A 26,133-nucleotide genomic window follows, 5' to 3' on the forward strand; every position below is an offset into this window, starting at 1 on the left:
GAGTTATAATGTCTGTGATCTTAAAGTTTTGAAGTTAAATGAGTGACCATCTAGCAGAGAAGCAACAAACCCACATGGAAGAAGCACAGCAGCCTGGATCATGTTTTGTTGGTATCAGGTAACAGGCATCAGAAGACCCCAGACAAACAAACAATAAAAGATATTGCTGACAATGAGGGGGTCAGAGCAGAGACCCAAACCAAATTCTATACCATGGGTCAGAAGGAGCACAAGGAACAGGTGAGTCAACCAGTGTTTAGTTTGGCACTGATGAAACACACAATATTCCTCCGGTTCTTTGAGGTTTCCTCACTCCCCCCGTCATCATAACCCCAGTCCTGCCTCTGAATTCTGGCTAGACCAGAGCATGTACACTGGTAAAGTTAGGACCTCATGACACACAGAATGCAGGTCAGATAAGCCCTACAGGAACAGAAATGGGAAGTAGCGATACCAGAAGGGTAGGGGGAAGGAGGGGCGGAAAGGGGGAGCAGATTACAATGATCAATGCATAACCCCCAACCCCCACCCGCAAGGGATGAACAGCAGAAACTGTGGGAGAAGGGAGATAGCAGTCAGTGAAAGATGTGAAAATAATCACAATTTATAATTTATCACGGGGTCACCAGGGGTGTAGGAGGGAAAAAAAGAGGAGCTGATACAAAGGGTTCAAATAGAAAGTGAATGCTTATAAAATGATGATAGTAAAAGGCAAAAGATTTATATGATTTGAAGTAGAAAGCAGGTGTTTTGAGAATGATGATGGCAACATATGTACGAATGTGCTGGACACAATTGATGTATATACGGTATGAAAAGAATTGTATGAGCTCCTAATAAAATGGTTTAAAAATATTTAGAGATATACTCTAAACTTCCCTATATACATTTATCTACACAAAGCATGGATTATGTAAATCCATAATACCCTTTTCTTGTAAAGTATGTGTTTATGTTTAAATGTTGGCCCAGCAGTATATGTGTGTGTGTGTGTGTGTATAGCCTGACTATACATTTGAAAACAGGATCTAGAAACTTGGTTACTTTAAAAAAGTATTAAGATATAGTTTCAAATTTATATTTTTAATGCAAAGATAGTACAGAGAGCTCTCATATACAACATGTCTAGTTTCTCTTATTATCAACATCTTATATTTGCATTGTACATTTGGTACTATTGATGAGCCAACATTAGTAAATATAGACTATACTTTTTAAAGAAAAAAATAATGATAGAAACATATGTACAAATATGCTTGATACAATTGATGTGTAGATTGTTATAAAAGCTGGAAGAACCCCCAATAAAATGATGTTTTTTAAAAAAAGTAGAAACCTGATACCACCTTTCCCTTTTCATTCACCTCTCTCACACGTAAAAGCAATCCTACTTTTAGAAAATAACAAGAAGGAAAACATTCTAAATGGGAACAGCTTACTTTAATTTGAACCTTTTAGCTGCCTTTGTTTCCATTACACACTCAAAACTTAATTCTGTAACATTAGATCCAAAAGGCAAGATCTAGTACTGGCGTTGAGTACTGTTGAGTAATTTCAAACTCAGTGACCCTGTACGACAGAGGAGAAGCGCCCCACAAGTTGTAATTTTAAATGAACAGATTGTAGTCATGAGCGAATTAAAAATCAGTTAGCAGTCAAGTGTTTGAATGTTGTGTCACCATGGGTCACTAGATGTGGAAATGCTGCCTCATCAGCTCAGATGCCTACAAGCACACCAGCATGTGGTCCCTGGCCTTCCACCTCGGGGACCAAGCACCCCACCTGTCCTTTCTTCTCACAGCCCCATCGTTTTGCACTGCTCCTCTGCTCTCTCATGATTTTCTTGCCTTGGACTCTGGTCTTGGCCTAGATTTGTTGCTCTGGCTGATAGTCTCCATACCACAGTCTCTGCTGCCTCTGTCTCTGCCTCCACCACTTTAGACAGAGATCTCCAGTGTGCTCTTCTGCTGCTGGTCCTGAGAGTTCCCTTTGTCTTACTTAGCCCTTACACAGGTCTCAAACAACAAATGCGGCGGGGTGGTGGGAATCACATAACCGTGAATGAGGGGGAGTGTGTGATAGGGACCCCCATGCCCATCTGTAGACAGCTGGACATCCCTTGCAGAGGGGTAGTGGGGAGGAGATGAGTCACTCCGGGTTCAGTGTAGCAACAATGAAACTCAAAACCTTCTTCTAGTTCTTGAACGCTTCCTCCCCTCCCAATTATCATGATCCAATTCTACCTTGAGGACCTGGTTATACCAGAGGATGTACAGCGGTGCAGTAGGGATCTGGAAACACAGGGAATCTAGGATGGACGAACCCCTCAACACCAGCTGTGGGAGTGGGGACACCAGGACGGAAGGCGGTGTAGAAAGGGTGAACCGATCTTGGAGATCTATGTGTAACCTCCTCTCTGGGAGATGGGCAATGGGAAGGTGGATGAGGGGAGACGCCGCGCAGTGTAAGGTAAGATAAAATAATTATTTATAAACTATTAAGGGACCAGGGGGAAGGGGGGAGTGGGGAGGGAGGGGGAAGGAAAAAAAAGGAAACCGAGCTGATCCCAGGAACCCAAGTGGAAGGCGAATTTTGAGAATGACGAGTGCAACGAATGCATAAGGGTGCTTTGCTCAATTGATGTATGTATGGATTGTGATAAGAGTTGTATGAGCCCCAGTAAAAAGATTTATTAATTGAAAAAAAAGAAGAATGGCTTTGATGGAGGTACTTATATTGTCTTTTATCAGACCATACTCCTAAGGAAACAAATGGTATAATTTGGTTCACACACTCTATTAAGGTCAGGACTTAATCCCACCTTCATCCTGTCCATTAGTATAGGAATGAATTCCCTCCAAAATAGAATTATAACCATAGGCATGTACTTGAGAATTATAATACATTTCATATGAAATTATGGCTAGGAGGACCATATAAATTGAATAAATCTCAACTATTTGAAATGGTATCTTTTACCTTGATTAATGACAAATAGTATCAGCATTTCTTTCCATGCCTATCTCTTATTTGTTAAAGTATTGTTTTGAATTTTAAAATGTTTAACTTTTACTTTAAGTGCTAGTGTTCATAAGTTCATAAAAAAATCTTTTGCCCAAATTAAAATAATTTTCTTTCTTGATAAACTATGGACTATAATTTGTAGGTCATTAAACCTGTTTATTTTAATCCTAATAATTAAAATGCATTTAAATAAATGCTAAATGGAGCATGCAACAGGGAAATAATTAGAAAAAGATTACTGAATTGGGGAAGACAGTGTTTCAAACCTTGTGGATATTCACAAGCTACTTACTCTCTTCTGGACTCAAAATTCTTAGCAGTCACGTGAGGTCTTCATTAGATTAGCTCTGTAAGTGTTTTCAGTCTCTATCATTGTCGCTGTTGTTCAGTACCATAGAGTGGTTCTGACCCATAGAGACCCTTTGCACAACAGAATGAGACACTGGCCAGTCCTGCGCCAGCCTCAGCATTGGTCCTATGCCTAAGCCCGTTGTTGCAGTCACTGAGTCAATCCATCTTACTGATGGCCTTCCTCTTTTTCACTGCCCCTCCTCTATACCACAGTCTCTCCTGATGACATATCCACGTCTCACCATCTGTGGTAGTTACATAATCTGGTGCCAGTTGGAGGATTCATAGTGAAGGGGTGGAGTCTAGCCTCTCAGTAAGGTAGTAGCTTGATGACCTCATTTGGAGGCACTAAGGAGATAAATAGTTTGCTGGAAGTAGGATACATGCTCACTCCCTGGTAGACATCCCTGTGAAAAAGACACATGGAGAGAGGCTGATGGAGCCAGACCTCTGGAGCCAGAGAAGTCACATGGAGACTCCTGCCTGTGCTGAGATGATTATAATGCCACTGGAACCACAAGACTTCCCACCCACTGGCTTGTGATCTTTGAACATTGGGCGTCCTTGTATGTGTTTTATGAGTCTGAAAAGGACTTCATAGATTGGTATTGGACATAAGGGCTAATATCGTACTTAAGGACTTGATCTGGCGTGGTCTGGGATGTTTTCTCAATATTCAACTGCTCTTGTATATAAAACTCTTTCCTACACACATGTAAGTGTCTGTGAATTTGTTTCACTAGTCTACCCAGACTAACACATCATCCTTACCTCTGAAGAGTACTTTGGCCATATTTCTTCCAAGACAGATTTCTTTGTCCATGATATTTTCTATATTCTTCTCCAGCACCACAATTAAAAAACATTGATTCTTCTTCGGTCGTCCTTTTTCATTGTGCAACATTTACATGCACATGAGGCAATGGAAAATACTACAACTTGGGCCAGGCACACGTTAATCTTCAAAGTGACATTCTTACTTTTCAATATTATAAAGAGGCCATGTGCACCAGAATTAACCACAGCAGTGTGACTTTTGAACTGCTGACTGCTACTGCCATAAGCATTGGACGGAAATCAAAGCAAGAAAACATTCTTGACATCATTCTCTTCAAATGTCATAATGGTACCTATTTGTCCAGTTGTGAGGATTTTAGTCTACTTTACATTGAGTTGTAATCCATGCTGAAGGTGGACATACTTGATCTTTAGCAGCAAGTTTCAGGTCCTCCTTACTTTCAGCAACCAGCATGCCTCATCTGCATATTCAAGGTTCTTAAGTAACCTTCCTCCAATCCTGATGTCACATTCTTCTTTCTATAATTGAACTCCTCTGATTATTTGCTCAACATACAGATGAAATAATTATGGTGAAAGAATGTTACCCTGATATAGACTTTTTTTTCCCTGATTTTAAACCATGTTCCTTTGTTCTGTTCCCACAGCTGCCCCTTGATCCATGTGTAAGCTCCACAGAAGCACAATGCAGTGTTCTGGAATTCCCGTTTTTCTCAAGATCATCCATAGTTTGTTATGATTCACACATTCAAATGTCTTGGCATTGTGAATAACTCAAGTAAATATCTTTCTGGCATTTCAGAATCCATCTGACATGAACAAAGGTCATGTCCCCTGTTCCATATCCCCTTCTGGATATGGCCCGAACCTCTGGAAGCTCCCTGTTATTGTACTGCTGCAGCCACTGTTGGAAGATCGTAAGCAACATTTTATTTGCATGCAATGTCATTGATTTTGTTCTATGATTTCCACATTCTACTGGGTGACCTTCTTTGCTAGTGGGTACAAATATGGATCTCATGTGGTCAGTTGGCCAAGTAGTTGTCTTCCAAATTCCCTGACATAGAAGAGTAAGTTCTTTTAGTGCTTCAACTCGTGGAAACATTTCAATTCCATTGATGCTGGGAGTCCTGTTTTTGGCAAATGCTTTCAGTGCAGCTAAACTTCTTCTTTCAGTACTGATGGTTCTTATTTATATGCAACTTTCTGAAATGGTTGCATGTTGACAAATCCTGTTTAGTACTGTGATTCTGTATGTCATTTCCATCTTCTGGTGTTTCTTGCATCATTTACTATTTTTCCCATAGAATCTTTCAAGTTCACAACTGAAGGCTTGACTTTTTTTTCTTGATTTCTTTCAGTTTACATGCTGAACATGTTCTTCCATCTAAGTTTTATAACTTTGAACATTTCAGTATCATATTTGACTTTATCTTCTTGAGCTGCCCTTTGAAGCTTTTGATTCAGCTCTTTGACACCATAACTATTCTGAGTCTCTTCTGACATCCAGTTTGATCTTTTTTCCCCTATTTTTTTAATGACCTTTTGATTTCTTTGTGAATTATGTCCTTCCTGTCCTTAGTAATGTTCTTCATGTGCTTGATGTCCTCCCACAGCTCATGAGATCACCTGTCATGAGTGTTTCATGTTTAAAATCTGTTCTTGACATTCAGGAGGGATAAATTTAACTTTGTGTTTCGGCTCTTGTGGACTTGCAATTTTCTTCAGCTTCTACCTGAACTTATATATGAGCAATTGATAGACTGTTTCACAGTCAGCCCTTGGCCTAGTTTTAGGTGTTGATATTGGGCATCTCTGCATCTTCTTTTCCCATAGGTGTAGTCAGTTTGATTTCTGGGTATGCCATCTGGAGAAGTCCATCTGTGTAGTTGCCATTTGTGTTGTGGCTAATGGTATTTGCTATTAACACATTCTTGGACTTGCATAATTTTATTATTCTATCTCCCTTTTTGTTTTGATTACCAAGACCATATTTTCCAAATACTATTCCTTCCTCTGTTTCTAACTTTTGCATCCCAATCACCAATAGTTACCAAAGCATTCTGACTGCATATTTGATCAAATTCTGACTGAAGACATTAGTACAATTCTTCTATTTCTTCATCACTCACCGTCATAGTTGGTACATGCATTTGTATAACAACAGTATTGATTGGGCTTCCTGGAAGGCACATAGCTATAGTTCTACCAGACAGCATTGTACTTCAAGATTGATCTTGATATGTTCTTTGATACAAAGAATACAACCTCATTCTTCTTGACTGTGTGTGTCCTTCACGAAATATTAAATTGATTCAAAATTGTCAACGCAGCCCATTTCAACTCACGAATGCCTAGCATATTGATCTTTATGCTTTCCATTTCACATTTGACCACTTCCAGTTTTCCTTGATTTCCACTTTGTACTTTCCAAGTTCTTATTATTAGTGAATTTTGCAGCTGTTTCTTCTCAAGTTGAGCTGTGTCCAACCAGCAAACCAAGATCTCTAGGACTCCATTCCCACTGACTTTACTCCATTCACTTCATCATGCCCTGCTCCTCAGTCACATTTCCAGCGCCTTTGGACCTGAAGGGAACATCCTTAGTCGTTGTCTGTGACAATATTGTTTCCCTTGATTGGGCCGTAAGTATCTGACAATGTTTTGAAGGTTTTCAAGACTCTTTCCTCCCAAGAGGAGAGCCACTTTCTTCTTTGTTGTGTGTTCTTAGTCTGGAAGCTCACTTAAACCTTTTCATTTTGGGTGACTCTGCTGACGTTTGAAATACCAGTCACATAGCTTCCAGAAGTGTAACAACATACAAGCAACCACAGTATGACAATCTGTCAGAGAAGTGATAGTTTTAATCCCTCATTTGTAAATATTCTATTAAACATGTTAATTTTAAATAAGTGATATGCTATATAGCTTTAAGGACTATATGCTAACATATCATTAAAACATAACCTGTATATTTTCCCTTGATACATGTATTCTTCACTAATATATTAAGGGATTTGGAATATGGCTATCTAGGTTTCTTATTAACTCTAAAATCGTTTAAATTCTAGTTTTGGCCTTGCTTCTACTTTGGTTAATAATGAAATCATTCTGTTTCTATAAGTAGGGGCCCTAATAATGTAATAGCTACTCATAGGATTGCTAACTGCGAGGTCAGCAGTTCAAGACCACCAGCTGCTCCATGGAAGAAAGAGAGGTTTTCTACTTCCAATAAGAGTTCCAGTCTCAGAAAATCCACAAGGGCAATTCTACCCTTCCCTCCAGGGCTGGAGTGAGTCAGATTTGACTCAATGGCAGTGAGTTTGGAGCTTTGGCCGATAGTTCTAACATTCAGTTTTATTCCCCATAAGATACAGATAATATTTCATTTTTGATGACCTTCGGGGATAAAATAAGATAGCAGATGCAAATTACTTTTTGAGTGCTAAATCACTACAATATTATAACTCTATCATTTTTATGGAGCTTTGTTGGCATAGTGCTTAAGCGTTGAGTTGTGATATACAAGGTAAGACGTAAGAAACCACCAGGGAGTGAAAAATCAGGCTTTTTATTCCCGCAAACTGTTACAATCTCATAAACCCACAGGGGAAATTCTACCCTATCCTATGGGGTCACTATGAGTCAGTACTGGCTTGATGGCAGTAAGTTGGGTTGTTTGTTTATTTGGTGTGTTTTTGTATTATTTTCTCTAGTAGGTAGATGGATATTGGACTTTTTATACAAATGCATTCAACTGTGTGAACCATAGCAAATTATGAATGACAACTTACCAAAAAATGTAATTTTCAGAATGTTTATTGTGCTTCTCAGGAAGTTATGTATAGACTAAAAATCAATTTTTCTTATAGAATCATGGGATCCACAAGGTATAAAGTTAGGAAATGTATGCAACTGGATCATATCTTTTCACTACATTTATTCAATCTATATGTGGAGAAATAATATGAGAAACGGCTATATTGAGGAGAGCACCTTAGCTGAATCAGGATTGGAGGAAGGCTTATCACCAACTTGTGATTTTCAGAATTCAAACCTTGCTTACTGGAACAAAAAAGGACATGAATCACTTACTGATGGAGATCAAATAATACAACCTTCAGTATAGATTATACCTGTGTTATGCTGGGTGTCCTAAGAAGTAAAACCAGTTTACTTTTTAGGACACCAGCATAACATTTATATGTTTTTCTCGCTCTCTCTCTACACACACACACACACACACACACACACACACACACACACACACACACACACACAGGTTATTATATGTTTTTCTCTCTCTCTCCATACACACACACACATATATATATATCATACATACATATATATTTAAATTTTCTCTGTGTTTGTGTATATATATATATATATATAGAGAGAGAGAGAGAGAGAGACATATATCAAGAAACGGGCTCACATAATTGTATAAGTGGATAGATTCAGTAGGGTTCAAATATGTCTGCCAAATACTAAACCGGAGGTTTCTCCTGACTCGTCACTGAGGGGGCTGAAAAATTAGGAAGATGATGAAGGAAGACACAGTGTGGAGCCTGCAAAAGCTGACGAATCCAAGATTACCAAGCCAGGCCTATGTCTGCAGAGAATGGCCGGTCAGATGTAGGCTAGTGAATGCGCCCAGCGTTGGCAGGCTCCAGTCTGAAAAACAGATGTCGCTGACCCAGATTCAGGATCCAGAACAGCTCATGGCACAGCCTTGCTTGTTCAAAGTGAAGAATTGAAGCACTTTCTGATGAAGACCAAGGATCGTAGCCATCAGGGTGGATTAGCACGTCTCAATGTCAGCAAGACCAAAATCCTCACAACGAAACCAATAGGTAACAGCTTCATAAATGGAGAAAAGGTTGAAGTTGTCAAGGATGTTGTCTTGCTTGGATCCACAATCGTTGCTCATGAAAGCAGCAGTCAAGAGATCCAAAGATATATTCTGCACAAGAGCTCTTTAGATTATTGAAGAATCAGGATGTTACTTTGAGGATTAAGGCACACCTGTCCCAAACCACAATATTCGCCGTGGCCTCGTATGCACTTGACACGTGGACATTGAATCGGGAAGACCATAGAAGAATCGATGCAGTTGCATTTTGGTTCTGGAGAAAATTATTGGAAGTACCATGGGCTGTTAAACGGACACACCTGATCCATGTTGGAAGAAGTAAGGCCAGAGTGCGCCTTAGAGGAAAGGACAGCAAGACTTTGTCATCCATATGTCTTTGGACATGTTGTCAGGAGAGACCAGTCCCGGAGAAGGATATCATGTTTGGTAAAATGGAGGGGCAGTAAAACGAGGAAGGCCCTGGACAAGATAGATTGATACAGTGGGTCCATCAATGTGCTCACAGATAGGAACAATTGTGAGGTAGTGCAAGACCGTGCAGTGTTTGGTTGTGATTGGAGGCGACTGAAAGGCAGTAAACAACATATCCATGCAAAACCTGGGTGATGAATAAAGAAGACCAAAGAAGAACCAGGGGTTTGAGTCATGGCATTGGTGAAGAACATTAAGCACACCAGGGGCTTCCAGAAGAATAGACAAATCTGTTTCAGAAAGTGTACAAACCCAAAGCTCCTTAGATGTAAGGCTAATGAGGAGTCCTCTCAAGCAATTGGGGTAGGTTATCAGGAAGGAGCTGTCCCTGGAGAGCAATGGAATGCTTGCTAAAGTGAAAAGAGAGGAAGACTGTCAATAGGATGAACAAAATAGCTGCAAAAGGGATTCAAAGGTAGCAATGATTGTGAAGAGGGCTCGGGCTGGGCCTCGTTATGCTTGGTTGTGTGCAGCCTGATTCAACTTGATGGCACCTCCAAACAAAAGCAACCGCATCTACTGAGAGACACACATTTCAACTCTTGTAACACCTGTGTTTCATCATACTTTCTTTGAAGTTGAGCAAGATCTAGTAGGAACCACCCTTACGTGGATTTGTCGCTTAACGTCACTCATTAGAGTTAAAAGCCGTGGCTACCAAGTGAAGACGTTTAGTCTTTTATTTAGGTTACAGCTATCTGGCCAACACCCAACCAAACAGCTATTAAATACTGACTTCTGATTAATTAAAAGCTTGCAACTGCCTATTGAAGCAAGATGACTAATGAGACACCTGATTCTATCAACTCTACAAAAACTTAGGAGTGGCATTCTAAAAATTTATTTTTTTCTTTTGAGAATCAAAACATCAAAATCCTAGACAGAAGTGAAATCTCTGCTTGCTGGGATTTAACTAAACCACTCCAGATAAATAATTATTTCTTCAAGGCTTAAAAGCCATTAATGAGGTTATCTCACAACCCATGACATCACCAACTTCCATTATTTAAAATGTATTGTGAGAAAAGCTACACACTTAAAGTTTTAGGTATGAGGTTTTATTATCAGGGGCATACTCAGGCATGAAAGAACTGCAAAAAATAGGTATTCATTGGAAGGAAAATGATTAAGAACTCTAGAATTTAGTCTTACTCCTTCTTCACTGGGTCTTTATTGTTTTCTTTTGTTTTTTTTTCCCCTTAGGGGAAAGGTGCAGTAGATTCCTCCTTTTGTTAAAACAGGTTTGTTCTGTCTCTTGCAACTTTTTAATGTCTTGGTTGTCCCAGAGAGTTTCACCCAAGTTCATGTCCCCCCTGCACCTCCAGCGACCAGTCCTAATTCTATCTGAATGTTTTCTATTGTTCAAACAAAGCATGTGTTCTATACTATATTATTTTTAGGGCTTTTTCCTCCCTTGGTTGAGAATAAGTTGCTTATTCACATAAACACTGATTATAACAAACTGTTTATTATTTTAATTCCTCTTAGATTTTCATGGAAGTAATGACAACTTGGCTAATAGTCAAGTGCCTATATATAATCTAGGATCTGAAACCTCATTTCTGCCATTCTTATTATGCAGGGCTGGGTAAAACTGGCTTTTACTTGCATCAATACATATGGTAATTATATCAATAAACCAATTTAATCATTAAAATGTGAAAACTAAAATTCTAGTAATAAGAATAGGGCACATCCACATAAGATAATATTATAAGAAAAAAATTCCTTTAAATTTACATTCAGTATGTAAATTAGAATGTATTATTAGATTCATTGCATTTATTAGTTTGAAGCAGAGGCTCAGAGAAGTTAAGTAATTTACTCAAGCGCCCTCTACAGGGAAGTGGCAGAATTGTGATGTTGATATCTGTTTCCCTCTCCACGCTCCCCCCTCTCCACCCCCTCCCGCCACAGTCAAACACAAACTCACTGCCTTGGAGTCATTTCCACTCACAGTGAATCTGTATGGCAGGGTCGAAGGGCCACTGTGGGGGTTGGCGACTGTAGCTCTTTACCGGAGTAGAAGGCCTCATCTGTGTCCTGGGGAGCAGCTGGTGGCTTCCAAGCGCTAACCTTTCAGTTCACAGTTCAAAAGCTAGACACGAGGTAACTTTAAAAGCCGTGCTCCTGAGTATATTGTCCTCCTTTGAAGGAAGTAGTACGATCCAGAGCTAGAAGTCAGAAAGTTGAGATAACAAAGAGCTTTGAATGACAGTCTACAGAGTTTGTGTTTAGATTTGCGGGAGATTAGAATGGGCTGAAACGGGATGAGAGTGGTCCTGGTATTTTAGGAAGCTAAGACTTTAAAGAATTGTTGGTGTTTTAAATGTTTACCCTTTATCCAATTTCTCCTTTAGAAAGGAAAGTCTTATACTACATTAAAGTAGAAACTGAAGTATTGATGCAAAATTTAAGAAGCTATGACAAGACCTTGCCCTCCATTCTGTCTATGAATAAAGTAGTCCCCAATATTTTTGACATGTAACAATTGGCAAGAAAGTTAAATGCCACCAATAGGAAGATAGAGGCACCTAGGTGGCCCCATCGACTTGAGATAGACTGCTTGTCCAAGGTTGGCTGTTCGAACCCAGTCAGTCACTTGCATCAAGAAAGAAAAGACCTAGCAATCTGTATCCATAAAGATTAGAGGTAGAAAACCCCGTAGAGAAGTTTTACTCGAAAGCAAAAGGGGCTGTAAAGACGCCCAAGTGCCAGCTTCCCATCAGTGACCAGAGTGGTATGAAGAGAAAGTCAAGGTTCTCCTGGAACACAGACTTGTGCTTGGCTACTGTCTAATCTGGAGGTGGTGATTCCACCCCACCCAGCAGCTCGAAGGAAGACAATGTAGGACTGCTTTCATGAAGATTAAACAAACAAACAGAAGCCATAAACAACAACAAAAATCAAACCCCAAAGTCCAATGCCACTGAATCCATTCCAATTCAGTGACCCTAGAGGGCAGACTAGAAGTGCCTGGTTGACTTCCGAAACAAGCAGTCTATACACAAACAGGCAGCCACATCTTTCTCCCTCCAGTGTGCTGCTCTTTTGTGAGACCTTGTTTCATAGGAAAAAATTAGTAGGAAGAAAACTTGGATAAATATTTTAGATTTTTAAAAAATTCAAGGATATAGCTAAATTCATTTCTAAAATGATCATATCCATTTGTACTACTCAGGTGAAATACATATGACAATCATACTGACATAGTTAATCATCGTCAATTTAAAACTCTGCCAATTTGGAGATGCAAAATAAATTCTTGCTCCAGTTTACCTAATATAGTATTTAGTAACTATTGAAGTTGAATTTTAAAAACCTGACTTGTTTTAACTTTGTGTTCTGTTTATTTTCTTTTGGAATACTATGTTTTTGTTTTTGATTCCTGAAGGCTTTTAATATATGAGTGACATTAACCCTTCCTGTTTAAGTCCGAGTCATCAAAGAGCTTGTTATGAACAATATTAGTAGGATGTTTTATGTGAAAATAATAACATCATAAATGAGACCCATTTGTGCTAACTTGAAATTCAACATAAGATTATGCTAATAAAGGTCTAATATTGTTTCCTCTTGTTCCAATAAAAGTCTTCTGTTGAAAAATACTACATATATGTAAATAATTTATGTCATACTATGTATATACAAATAATGTTAATAAGGGTGGAGAACCAAGACTATAGGAACATTACAAGGATATTTGTAAATGTAAAATTCTTTGCAAATGGACTGTAATCATTATCTTAATAGGAAACCTGTAAAGCTTTAGAGGATTGTATTTTGAGCAATTTAGAATTATCTGGGAAGCTTTCCATAATAGTTTAAATCACTTTTTGTGAAATGCTTGTAAAGTAAAATCAAGAACTGAAAGTGCAGTTCATGCAATGAATGTTGCATGTGACGTTTATATTTACCCACAATCATGCTGTTGGGCCCCACTCGGTTGTTTGCAGGACGTAGCAACCCTGGTGTCAGAATAGAGATGTCTTGCAGGGTCTCTTCGCTGTCATCTTCACCAAATTAGATGGTTAGGTCTTTGACACGTGAGCCCCTGGGTTCTATTTCAAACACTTTTCTAAGTTCTAATGCAGACAATGATCAATGAACTGCTTCAGGCTTAGCCAGACTGCCACCTGGGTTTCCCAAGAACAAACATAGAGAGTCAAATTTGAAATTATGATTTTTGCTATTTTAAAGGTTTTCTCCGGTACCACTGACCATATATTCAACTTCACAGATTTTCTTTTTCTAAGCCCCCATCAACAGACTGAAACCCCAAATTTTTATTGCAGGTAAGTGCCTACCTTCCCCCCAGGACTCCAGTCCCATTGGAGTCAATCATCAGACTCCCTTCACAGATTTTTTAAAAGAATATTTTATTTCACAGAAATAGGTAAAAGGTAATTGAATTAAAACATTGGCTAATGCTCTGATTTAGGAAAGTTTGGGGGATCTATACAAAGACATACCTACAAGAGCAGATACATGCATACATATACACACATGCATATATATCTTACATGTTACATAATGTTAGATACATCCATATACAATACAGATTACGAGACACTATATATGTAGTAAAAAATGAAAAAGAAAAAATTTCTTTCTGAAAAGTATACATGGCTATGTAAACCGCTATGTACTGCATCTAAGAAGCAGGGAAGTCTTTGAGAATTTTAAGTTTTTCCTTTTTTCTCTGAAAGGTTGAGGTTGGGAGTTCCCAGGGAAAATGTGAGTCCTTCACAGTTTCTTCACGTTCTTCGCTGAGGCCCACAGAACCATTGATCTGAAGAGCAGCTCCTGAGTTTCCCACCCTTTGTGTCTGCAGAGAGGGCGGGGGGGGGGGAGGTGGGGGTCGAGGGGGAGAAACTCCCTGAACAAACGTCCCGGGAAGTTCTTTGGCGCTCCAGGCGGGAAACCAGGGCGCCTCTGAGCCCTTGGGTCCTGTGAGCGCAGCCCTGGGCGCAGCACCCCTGCATTTGCCTAGCTCTACCCGCGGCTGCCGGGTCCGGAGACCGTGACTCCACCCTCACTTGAGTTCCTCGTAGTCCTCCAGGCGCATCCTGTGTCCGGTCCCCGGAGGACAGGGGTTGCGAGCACTGATGCAAAGGTTTGCCTTTTCCTCCAGAGACCCCGAAGCGACTCTTTAGTGACAGGACGCTGCCGCCCGAGTTCCACAAGAAACTGCAACCAGCTCCAATCGCCGGGTTGTGGCCCGTCAGCCTCGGAACCACTTGATCCCTGGGTCCTTGAACTTTGGGGAAATGAACTTGAGAGTGAAGCTGTGGCGGAAATGGGGTGGGGGTAGGGTAGCTCTTCAGGTCATGAACTCAGGCTTTAAACTCCCAAGAAGTCGGGGAGCCCTTCTTGATCCGATCTCCAACTGCGCTCCACCCAATAGAATTAAAAACCCTGACACCCCAGCGGGGATTTCTGTGTCTTATCGGAAGGCAAAGAATTCTTGGCCCTCACTCTCGCTTGGCACGATCAGATTACTTTCCACAAACTGGAACTGGCTGGGAGGCGGGGTCATTTACTTTTAATCCCTTTATGTGTGTTCAATTCACCTTGTGCGGTTGGGTGTGGACGGACGGCAGGGGAGGGGGCTTTCCAAATCGAGTGAAATTCCCATTCCATGAGTATTACTATGCCCGTGGGGTTGGCAGTTGTTAACGTTTAGCAAATCTACAAATAACTACAAAACACAATAGGGTACCCCCTCCCTTCCTCTCGCTCTCTCGCTCTTTTTTTTTCTTTTTCTTTTCCTGCCTCCAAACGCCTTCTTCCAGGCGGAGGCTGAGTCTGGGCAGGTCTCCAAAGGTGTAGCAGTCACAACAATCCCGCAGTTCAAAGTTAGGCAGCAAATTGCACAACCTCCAGCAACTCTCTTACTGGCTACGACGACTGCGCTCAAAGCCCTGAAGATCCCAGGAGGTGAAGGGAAAACGTCCAGTCCCGGCCCGCACCTCGATTTCACCCCCAGACACTTTGAGATAAGGTCCTGGAATTCGCCTGCAAAGCAGAGCATGGCTCCCTTTGGAAAAAACTTACTAAAGACTCGGCATAAAAACAGGTACTTTCGTGTCTTTCTGTGCTAGTGTGTTTGCGTGTGTGTGGTGTGTACTCAGAGTCAACATGTGAACGTGAGTGCACTTGCAGTTGGATCCGGATGAAAACTACTCTTGGGGGGAAACAAAACCCTGCGGGGATGGGGGTGGGGTAGGACTCATGACTACAGCTGATGAGGATGTGGTTGCAGTCTCCTTGGTAGCTGGGGGTCAGGTACAGAAAAAGTCATTTTGACTCCTGTTTTTTGTCTTTGCCAAGCTTGGCTCCACAGCTAGTACCCCCACCGATGGCCCTTCTGGTCCACTCTACACATGTTCAAGTAGTCGGGTGGCAAGTTTCGTTTTGCTTGATAGAAAACTTTATTAAGTATGGTACAGGAAGAGTTAAAAACTTGATGAAGATATAACTAGAATTCAGAGGCACTGATTAGAATGAGCAATACAGATGTGGAGACAATCCGGAAACAAGGCTTTGTCTCCTCTGAGAAAAGGACATTCCTAAAATCTGGAAAGTTCGCAAAGTGAAAATACTCTGTAGAAAGATTTGGTTTGAACAGATTAGCTGGAAAATCTTATGAAATTTAAGTGGTTTCAGGAAAAAAATAGATCTTCTCCTTTTTTTCTTATAACTATTTTACTTGGATTTGAGTTTTCAAGTCTGCAATGCCTTAGTGTTTTTTTGTAAAGCATTCACACACAAAGATTTTTTGAGCCAATGTGTATATTTCAGACCTATTAAGTACTTTACTAATATCTGAGACATTGCATTTTTAAACAAAACTATATGAAGATGGTTTTAGATGTGGGCTTTACATTGTTAATATATTTACTTTGGCATAGTTGCTGTTCCACTTCTCCATCTTTCCTGTGTGTATCTGTTATGTAGAAAGTGAAGATTTTGCAAGTAAAACATTGAGCGATAGGAAAGAATTACTTTAAAGTGTCTTCATGGGAATATACAGTGCTATAACTTTAGCAAAATCTCCGTTTACTGCGTGAATGGCACTTAAAATATTTAGCTTGTTTCAAATGAATTCATGATTTCCTTATGAAGCTAAAATAATAATAATAAACATGGCACAACTTCCTAATCCCAATTTATTTGCTCATATTTTAATAATGTATCACAAATTTGATAATTAAAGAAACTATGCTAGCAAAATACAGTGATTGGAGTATTTTTTTAATGTTACTGATAGTTATCAAAAATAACTTTCTTTTAATGGTGACAAAACAAAATAATATTTCAGAAGAACAAGTCAAACAAAAGCTCATTTTAAAAATGGTCAATCTTTAGGGCTAATTTTGAAGTACATTTGTATAAATGTCATCAAAAGAAAGGACAATTATTTTGGAATAGTTCAAAGCTTTATAAAACAAATTATGTCTTTATCATTATGATTTTTTGAATAATTTCCTGATAGGTGTGTGTTTTTATTTTTTGAGTAATTCAAGGATTCTTCTATTACGAAAAATAACAGTGCAATAAGGCTTTGCATCCACCCCACTTAGTCCTCTCACAAAGTCCAATTTCCATTTTCATCACTTAATTTTGACCCTACATCTTCTACACTACCCATAAAACTAGCTTTGGTTCAGGAAGGTGAGCATACAAGTCCTTACAAAATACATTTTATGTGTAAAATGATAGAAAGATAAGAAGAACAATAAAAATAGCATTTGCTATCTCAACTCTCTCTAAGAAAATAGAATGACACTTCTAAAGGCGATGCTTTCTTTTGGCACCTGTGGAAATAGTGAGGATATTTGTGAGGTTCTGGGGTAACTGAGAAGCATTTACCAACTTTAATTTTTCCAGCCTTTAGAACAAAGTAAATCACATTGTATAGATGACTTAGGGCATAAAACTATTGGTCTTTCAAATTAAACAGGAAAGCACATAGGATGCTGACATAGAATTAAAGCATATTTATTTTCTAGTAAGTAGTATTACTCTGTGGGAGGTCTTTTTGTTTTGTTTACCTTCATATGGATGAAACTCTAGGTGAACTTTATTTACAGCATCGAGCTTATCTATTTAAACACCATGAAGTTTACCCATTTTGTTATCATGTTCTGGACCAGGATTGGAATAATTCTACTCTGACTGATGGAGATTACAATTCTTCCCTTAAGTGTGACTGATGGTAAACAGTTATCTGATTTAAAAAACAAAACAATGCAGTTCTCAAATATATACTATAAGATAAATTGCAGCATGTCAATAGAGGGAGGATTTGAATAATCTGTGTGCCTACTTTGTAATATTCAACCTAAACAATTAAAATGACGGGGTAAAATTTTATTTCCATGGGGGGAAAATATATATTCCTAAAGGACTACTTGGGATTTGAGAACATACACTTTTGAGAGCATTTTTTACTGAACTTTTGTGCATCACATGCACCCGTGAAGTAAAACCTAATCATCCATGATTAAACATTGTGAGCTAGTTCTAGAAGCATTTTCAGACTGCATGGATATGAGAATTTTTAAATTGTGTGGACAAAAATGAAAATTTACAGTTGAGACATAAATACATTTAGAAAGAAAACAAAAACAATTCTACTAGAAGAGAGTAGGTCCGTGTCTGTCTAGTCCCAGTTTTGTCGTCGTTCTGCGGACTTTGACCATGTGGCAGAGTCGCATTCTAGTTGTGTACATCAGGCCGAACCTGCAATCACAATCTTTTCTCAAACTAAGAACACAGCAATGTTAAAATTATTCCACACTCGGCCCACATGTAACTTCAGCTACTTCTAAAGCGAATGCTTTATCTAGGAGTGCTTAACATTGACTGTCATCAGAGCCATGGAGACAAACAGTTATATAAATTTAGAAACCAAGTTATTCTTACCCCACCAGATGATCTTTCCTAATGTTAAGAGAATTTAGTTCAAAAGTTTGGAAAACATTTTAGTGAAGCTTTGAGAATAGTATCTGGTCACGAAATATTATTGTATTTGACATACAAACTTTGTAGTTGCTTCACCCCAAGCATTCATATAAAAAAAGAAATAGGGTCAACTTGAAATACTTTTTGTGATAGATGCTCCCAATTGGGGTAAAGTTTAAGAGTATAAAGAAGAGAAGAGAAGGTAACCAAATCGGACAGCATTAAAGCGACTCCAGAATAAGCACAAAGGCTCCTGGGAGGGAAACTTGCCTGCGTACACTGGTTAAGACTTTCACAAGCAGAGGGACTTCAATACCTGGAGAAGACACTTTTCAGAAGATTGGTTTGGTCTCCGGAGGTGGATTGTTTACTTCAGTTTCAGAATAATTTAATGATTTGTGACTAAATTCCAAAGATGGATGGACATCTTCTTAAGCAGATCTCTGTTCACCCTAAAGAATGAACATGTTTGACTAGACAGTTTTCTTTTTGACAAACAATCTGGCTTTAAAGCGTGTAGTTTTTTAAGGTCTTCTCTAATAGTAGCTAAATAGGCATATAGTAAAAGCTAAAGATGCACATGATGACTGAAGCAACAATTCTCTTGATATTCATATGAACATTCAATGTCCCATGTATATTTTTTACAATTATTTTTCTCTTAAAATTGACAATTAATATGAAAATATCAAATCCAGTTAATAAAACCTTTATAACAATTATTATAGTACTATTATACCATCTCTTGTTTTTCCCGTGTCTTTAGCCCCAAGGGCTCAAAAATTAATCACCGGTGATAATAGCAATGCTCATATATCAATTGAAATTAGCATGCCCCATAACATGTGATCCCAATGAATCTGTTAGAGCATTGCAGCGCTCCTGTTCTATCACTGATATGTAAATTGTCTACTGAAATTTGATTTTGAGTCAGTCAGAACACATCTGGAATAATTATTTTAAATCAGGGGCTTTGTGTTGTCTGCGTAAGTTCATAATACTGTGACTGATTCATCTCAAGAAAGAATCACATTTTGTGATTAGGTTAAAAGTTGCTAGCAATAAGAATTTATACTTTGTAATTAGGTGGATAGCAATCCTGCAGACTGAAAAAATATCATATATTGTTTAATGTTTCAATAAAGATTTAAAATGTTCTCTAATTGGATTAAGAAATTAGCATTTAAATTTGAACATTTGAGTATTTAAATCTTCTCAGGTCCCTGGAGTTCCTGAAAAAAGATTTTCCCTTATGATACCAGGTAACGTAAGCAGTTATCAGTTGGCCGCATACAGCCCATAGGAACAGTGACTGGAATGCTTTTTCTCTCGCAAAAATACCCCAAGAATAGTGGCAGTGGTGAGACTGAGCGCCGGGCTAAAGCTTGAATGTTACCACTCAGACAGCGACCAGCCAACCTGCGTTCCACCGCACAAGGGATCCCACGATGTGCTCACACACTGATGTTCGACACGTGTCAGGGTGGAAAGTTCCTCATGGGCTCGTAAGGAAAAGGGAAAACGAGATTGACGCTGGCCAACAATTCCAGTTAGGCTGAACCTTTATTAGTTGGCCTGAAATTCTTAGAAAGCTTTGATGTTAATCGACTGTTAAGTAGTTCCAGGACATCTGATAAGCACCTTCTATAAGTCACACAACTATGGCTCTATTTTGATATTTTTTTTAGTTTAGTTTTTAAAATGGGGGTGGAAATTAGAGTAGGGTACAGGTTTCTCTCTTTCAGATACATGTGGGTTCCAGTCCTTGACAAGGAGCCCCTCTGTCTCTAGCACATTGACTTTCTGAAATGAGACACCGTGTTATCTACATTGTGTATATGCCAAAGAAAAAGTTCAGCATACTTTTGTGTTTTAATGTTCTTTAATGCATATTTGGTTAAGGAGTTTTTATGACATTCTTTTGGCAAAATACAGAACTCCTGCTTTCTGAAGAGTTAATTATTTACTCTGTTTTAATAGGTTGTGATTCTATTACTGTTGACCCTGCTTTACACATTCTAGAGAAAGTTTGCATAATTGTCGTTTAGAAGTAAAAGGTGTATGCACACAATTATAACCAAGTAATCTAAGTGCCAACTGGTTACTTTTTATAAATAAAAAGGAGCACTGGAAGATGCTTAACACTGGCAGTGTTATCAAGATACTTGGCGAATATGAATAATCAGTGAGTATTAAATATAGTGACAGAAAAATTACCTTCATAAATTTGCATCTATAGACTAGAATGCCCTCTGTTTAACTAAATAAGATGCTATCATGTTTCTATATAAAAACAACATTATCATTAAGTACAGGCTCTGAGAACAGGAACTATCAACTGCCATGCTCATGTCTAGATAATTCCTGTTTGTAGGGATAGTTGTTTGGAGTGCTGGGGAGCCAGTTCTGACCCAGAGAGACCTAATACTTTGTAGGTTTACCTGACAGAAAAAAAGGCGCTCAATCTAAATTGATTTATTGAATAACTAAGTTCTACAAATATCTCCCAAATACAGTTGGTCCTCCACACAATGGTCAGAAGAGTAGATATGTAAATATTTACTGAAAAGGTGTACAGGTAGCCTAAAGAATGAACTGGAAAATGCAAGGTAGACCTAGCTCCTCCTTGCTTTGAAGTAAAGAAGAGCCACAGGGGATAAGAAGGTGCCATGCAGACTTACCAGGCTTGTAGGAATAAAGAGGCAAGGAGTAGGGTTGCATATTCTTTTTCCACTGTTGCTGTTAGTTGCCGTCAAGCGTATTCCGAGTCAGGGTGACCCAATGTGTAACAGAGCAGAATGTTTCCAGATCCTGAAGCTTCTTCATGATCGTGAAAAAGGATTTATATTGGTATGTTTGAATCCATTATTACAACTAATCTAGGGGGCTCATCTCTTGGCACTAAGTGGCACAATTGTCCTTTTCGTTAATATGATCTTCTATTGACTAATCTCAGAAGTAGATAGCAAGCCTTTCTTCCTAAATTGGTTTTAGTCTAGCTGCTCCCTGAAACCTATCCATCATACATGATCTTGCTGGTATTTTAAATGCCAATGGCATGGTTTTCAATATCATACGAACACACATGCTACCACAGTCTGGCAAACTAACAGGTAATAGCATTCTTCTTAGGGATGCTCTTACTCCCTTCACCCCCTTTGAACACAAACCCTGTATGTTTATCAGAAAGACGATGTAAGTAGATGATGGTGAATGGTTAAGGAACCCGAGTGGTGTTGGGTGAGACTAGTGATGCTAGTCTCAAGGTCAGTAGTTCAAAACTACCAGTTGCTCTGTGGGAAAATGATGAGGCTATCTTTTCCTGTAATACAGCCTTGGAAACTCTACCTAGGGCTGTTGTGAGTCTGAATTGACTTGATGGCAGTAGGCTTGATTTGGGGTTTTGGTGGATGGTTACTACAGGCTCCTCGGTATAATATGGGGCATTTTTCCTTTCTCGCTTGTTACAAAAGAAGAAAAGAAAGAGAAAAACCGAAAGGGAGAGAGAGACAATTTTTGGCATATAATTCTCTTCTATGATTGCTATTTTTAAAAATGCATTAAAAAGGACTTATACTCTTTGTGTGAAGTTATTACAGTTTATGAGACAAAGAGTATGTATTAAAAATAGGTTAAAATCTTCCCTTGAAATACTAGCTTTGTAATTTCAAAACTGTAGGCTATGTTATATCTGTGTCATTATTAACTGTGGGCTGTACTACAAATATTTACTTTTTTTCTAATATAGTAATGACAATAATAGTATGTATAATTTTTACATAATATTATATAAATCCAATTTATATAACAAGAGGTGTTCTTTTAAGAAAACAGTACACAATTATGGACACAATTTTCCTAAGGGCACTATGAAATCCTAGAAGGAGACAGCGTAAAGAGGTGACCGCATGGATGCATTGGGCTTCCTCACCTTCAGGGACATCCACCTCCACCTTCATTCTTCATAGCGCCGCGTGCCAGATACTCTCCAAGTGATTCTCGCACACCAACTAGTTTAAAAGTATGCGTTAGTTTTTGAGTTATACAGATGAGACATCTAAAGGCAAAGATGATAAGTAATTATTAAGTGTACAGGCAAGATTTGACACCAAGCCCTTAACTGTTACTCTGCAGAATCCACTTAGGACTTAGTTTTCTTATCTGTAACAATCCTAAGCCATTAAGTATTTGCATTAAATCAGATTGTAGAGGAATTATTTAAAACAGTGCAAAGTCCATAGCAAGTATTCAATAAATATTTGCATCTTGTGTTAGCCTGTTTGATTAAAAATGCTAGGAAGTATATTTATATCATTAAAGTGTGATATTTTGACATTCGGACTTAGAAATCTTTCCTGTGATGAAATAAAATGTCCTTATTACCACTGCTGTCTTTTTGGTCTTCTGAGGTAGGCAGTAGGTTCTAAATCACTGGGTGTAATTATAAATGAATGTACAGACTACCTTTTTATTTTTTAAATCATTTTATTATTGGCTCATACAACTCTTATCACAATCCATACATGCATCAATTGTGTAAAGCACGTTTGTACACTCATTGCCCTCATCATTCTCAAAACATTTGCTCTTCACTTAAGCCCCTGGCATCAGCTCCTCATTTTTCCCCTCCACACTCCCCCTCCCTCATGAACCGTTGACAAGTTATAAATTATTATTTTGTCATATCTTGCCCTGTCTGACGTTTCCCTTCCTTTTATTTTTAATGAAATATTTCATTTTGATGGCTTTTAAGTTTAATCCTCACATCTCTTTTGAGTCAAAATTATAAACCATTAATTATTTTGCAATTATAGCATTATGTAGTTAAGGAACATTTAAATATGTCTTGTAGATTTTTGCTAAATGAAAGTATACATAATTTAAATACTTTAGTGCCATTTTTAATCTCATAATATGGGAGATTGAATTCAATATTTCAGGTTCCTTTCATTTTTAAACTTTTGTGATTCTAAAATACCTTGTGTAGAGTTGAATTTAATTATAATGGTATTGCTTATTTACTTTTGATAATAACTCAAATAGAATTATAATAAAGATTTTTTGGTAATTTTATACATAAAATGTAATGCATTGCCACATAACCTCTATCATAAAAGGTAGTATTATTTTTTTAATTAAATACTTTTATTGGGGGCTTTTACATCTTATCACAAGCCATACATTCATCTAGTGTGTCAAGCACATTTGCACATATGCCGCCATCATCGTTTTCAAAGCCTTCTCTTCCCACTTGAGCCCCTGATATTAGCTTCCCATTTCTTCCCCCTCCCTCCCCCCCCACCCTCCCTCATAAGCCTTTGATAAATTATAGATTATTATTTTCATATCTTACATCGTCCTCTGTCGCTCGTCACCCACTTTTCCATTGTTCGTCCCCTTGAGAGGGATTCTAAGTTGATCCTTGTGATTGATTTCCCCTTTCTGCCCCCACCATCCCCTAATCCTCCTGGTATCTCGACTTTAACTGTTGACCCTGGGGGTGCTTATCTATTCTGGATTCCCTGGTTGGGGGCTCTTTCTGTAACAGTGTGCATGCTCTGGTCTACTCAGATTTATAAGGTACAATTTAGGTCATGATAGTTGGGGGAAGAAAGCACCAAAGAGCTAGAGGAAAGTTGTGTGTTTCATTGGTGCTATACTGTCCCCTGAATGGCTCATTTCTTCCCCGTGACCCCTCTACAGGGGTATGTCCAATTGTCTACAGATGGGCATTATTATGAAAATCTAATTTGTTCATTTCCACTTATACAATGATATGTTTTGTCCCTATATAATACTACCCTCTGATAATTACCAACTAGTTAGTATTTGATAAGCATAGTCTAAAATTAAAAAAAAAGACATGAATCCTATGAGTAAGGTTTTTAATATTTATTTTTATTTTATTCCTTTATCACTAGTAAACTCTATATGGTATTATAGAAGGTGTACAAAGACACAACCTCATTTTCAAGAGATTGATTTCCTAATTGGCAGAATAGCACAAAGATTAAATATCTCATGCATGAATTCTTTTTAAAAAAATCATCATTCCATGGGAAACTATCTTTGACAGAGAACATAAAATCACAATCTGTCTAATACAATTAAGAAAATCAGAGAATGACCTCTTAGGATTGAAGAAGGGTTATTCTGCAGTAGACTCAGTGTTATGTTAGCTTTTTCTAAGTTGAGGCACACCAGGAGGCTTCAACGAGATCACGAAGATGCTGAATTTAAAGATAATGGAACTTTCCCATGAAATTATTTTACATTCTCCTAATAAATGAAAAGACTCTAAGGAGGTCAAGGAAAATAAAAGGAGCATCATTATAATTAGATAGCATTCATTAAGCTCTCACAGTTAAGTGACAGGCTTGGACAAGAGAAGGGAATGTACAAAAAAGATGTAGGAGGGGCTGAATCACACAAAGCCTAGACTGACTCAGTTAGGGTAATCAAGAGGATTCCAGGCAGTCATGTGGTCAGCGTGGCAAGAATCTATCATTTTGAATGGGTTCATAGGGAAAAAAATTTCCAATTGAAATTTTGTAAAGAAGCATTTGGAAACAATTTAATGATGTGTTTGTATAACAGGCTCTGTGTTAACATTTGCTGTTAATTCTAATTATCTAATTGCTGTTAATTCTAATTACAACATTAAATTCGGCAGTTTATCAGTTCATAAATTTGAGTGAAGCCATAATTTTGTGGGTATTTTCATTTTAATTCCATTAACACAGATAACTGTCCAACTTCTGCAAACCTTTGTGCTCATTAATAATAGGATATAATTTATAGGAAATTTCTGTCTAAGACCTATATAAACACTATACAAGTGAATGTTTCTGGCTCTCCACCAATAACTGAGATATTTTATACCCAATTCACCAACTTCTTAGTCTAATTGCTTTAATTTCCTCTGACCTCTTCCATACCCACACCCAGCACTATGGTTAATTGAAGGGGCATAAGATCAAATAGAATATTAATTTGGGAAAACCAAAATTTTTCATAGTAGAATACCTTTTTTCACTCTGCATATAAAACCTCACACATTATGGGAAGTTTTGAGAGATACTATTGAAAAGCTATGCGTATTACCATGGAATAGGCATATCACAGCCACATTCCTTTTTGAAGGAAAAAAGTTGTAAACACTCAAGAAGCTACAGTGGACTTTTGGTATTAAGCTGTATTAATAATTCATGGGTGGGGGAATATATTGATAGGATTATGGTGTGAGTGTTCACATAACTGTAATGTTAAGTATAGTATGCTTTTGTTTTGTTCACTTATAGAATATTATGTTTAAAGGAGGCTAGTACATTTTGAGCTGTATGAATTTTAGTTTAATCCTGTTAGGCACAAATATGACTTTACTGTTGTCCTTGTTTTAAAAATTATATACGGCTAAAGAATTGTGTTCAAGAGCCAAGTTGGCAAGGGGTGGACTGTGATAGCCTTTTTTGGTGTCAAGATGTGTCCCTTAGAATCATTTGGGCAAGTTTAGACTTTCAGTCAGGTCACTTCTTGATTGGAGGGGTACTGAGAAAAGAGGCTCTCTGATAGTTGGCTTCCCTCTCTCTGCTTCACCTTCCTGCTGGTGAGCAACTCAGAAACCTGTGGTAGACCTGGAGATG

The 26,133-nt window shown here is 38.3% G+C and overlaps 1 protein-coding gene across 1 annotated transcript in view; it reads left to right on the forward strand.

The window, feature by feature from the left end:
• Nucleotides 1–213: 213 nt before the first annotated feature.
• The window catches only part of RASSF9 (Ras association domain family member 9), a 51,541-nt gene continuing 25,621 nt past the window's right edge, over nucleotides 214–26,133 (forward strand). Inside the window, exons 1-2 of the mRNA XM_075553218.1 lie at nucleotides 214–240; nucleotides 15,316–15,599. Of these exons, the coding sequence (XP_075409333.1) occupies nucleotides 214–240; nucleotides 15,316–15,599 (311 nt within the window). The remainder of the gene's footprint in view (nucleotides 241–15,315; nucleotides 15,600–26,133) is intronic.

Source organism: Tenrec ecaudatus, chromosome 6, assembly GCF_050624435.1.
Source record: "Tenrec ecaudatus isolate mTenEca1 chromosome 6, mTenEca1.hap1, whole genome shotgun sequence".
Lineage (NCBI taxonomy): Eukaryota > Metazoa > Chordata > Mammalia > Afrosoricida > Tenrecidae > Tenrec > Tenrec ecaudatus.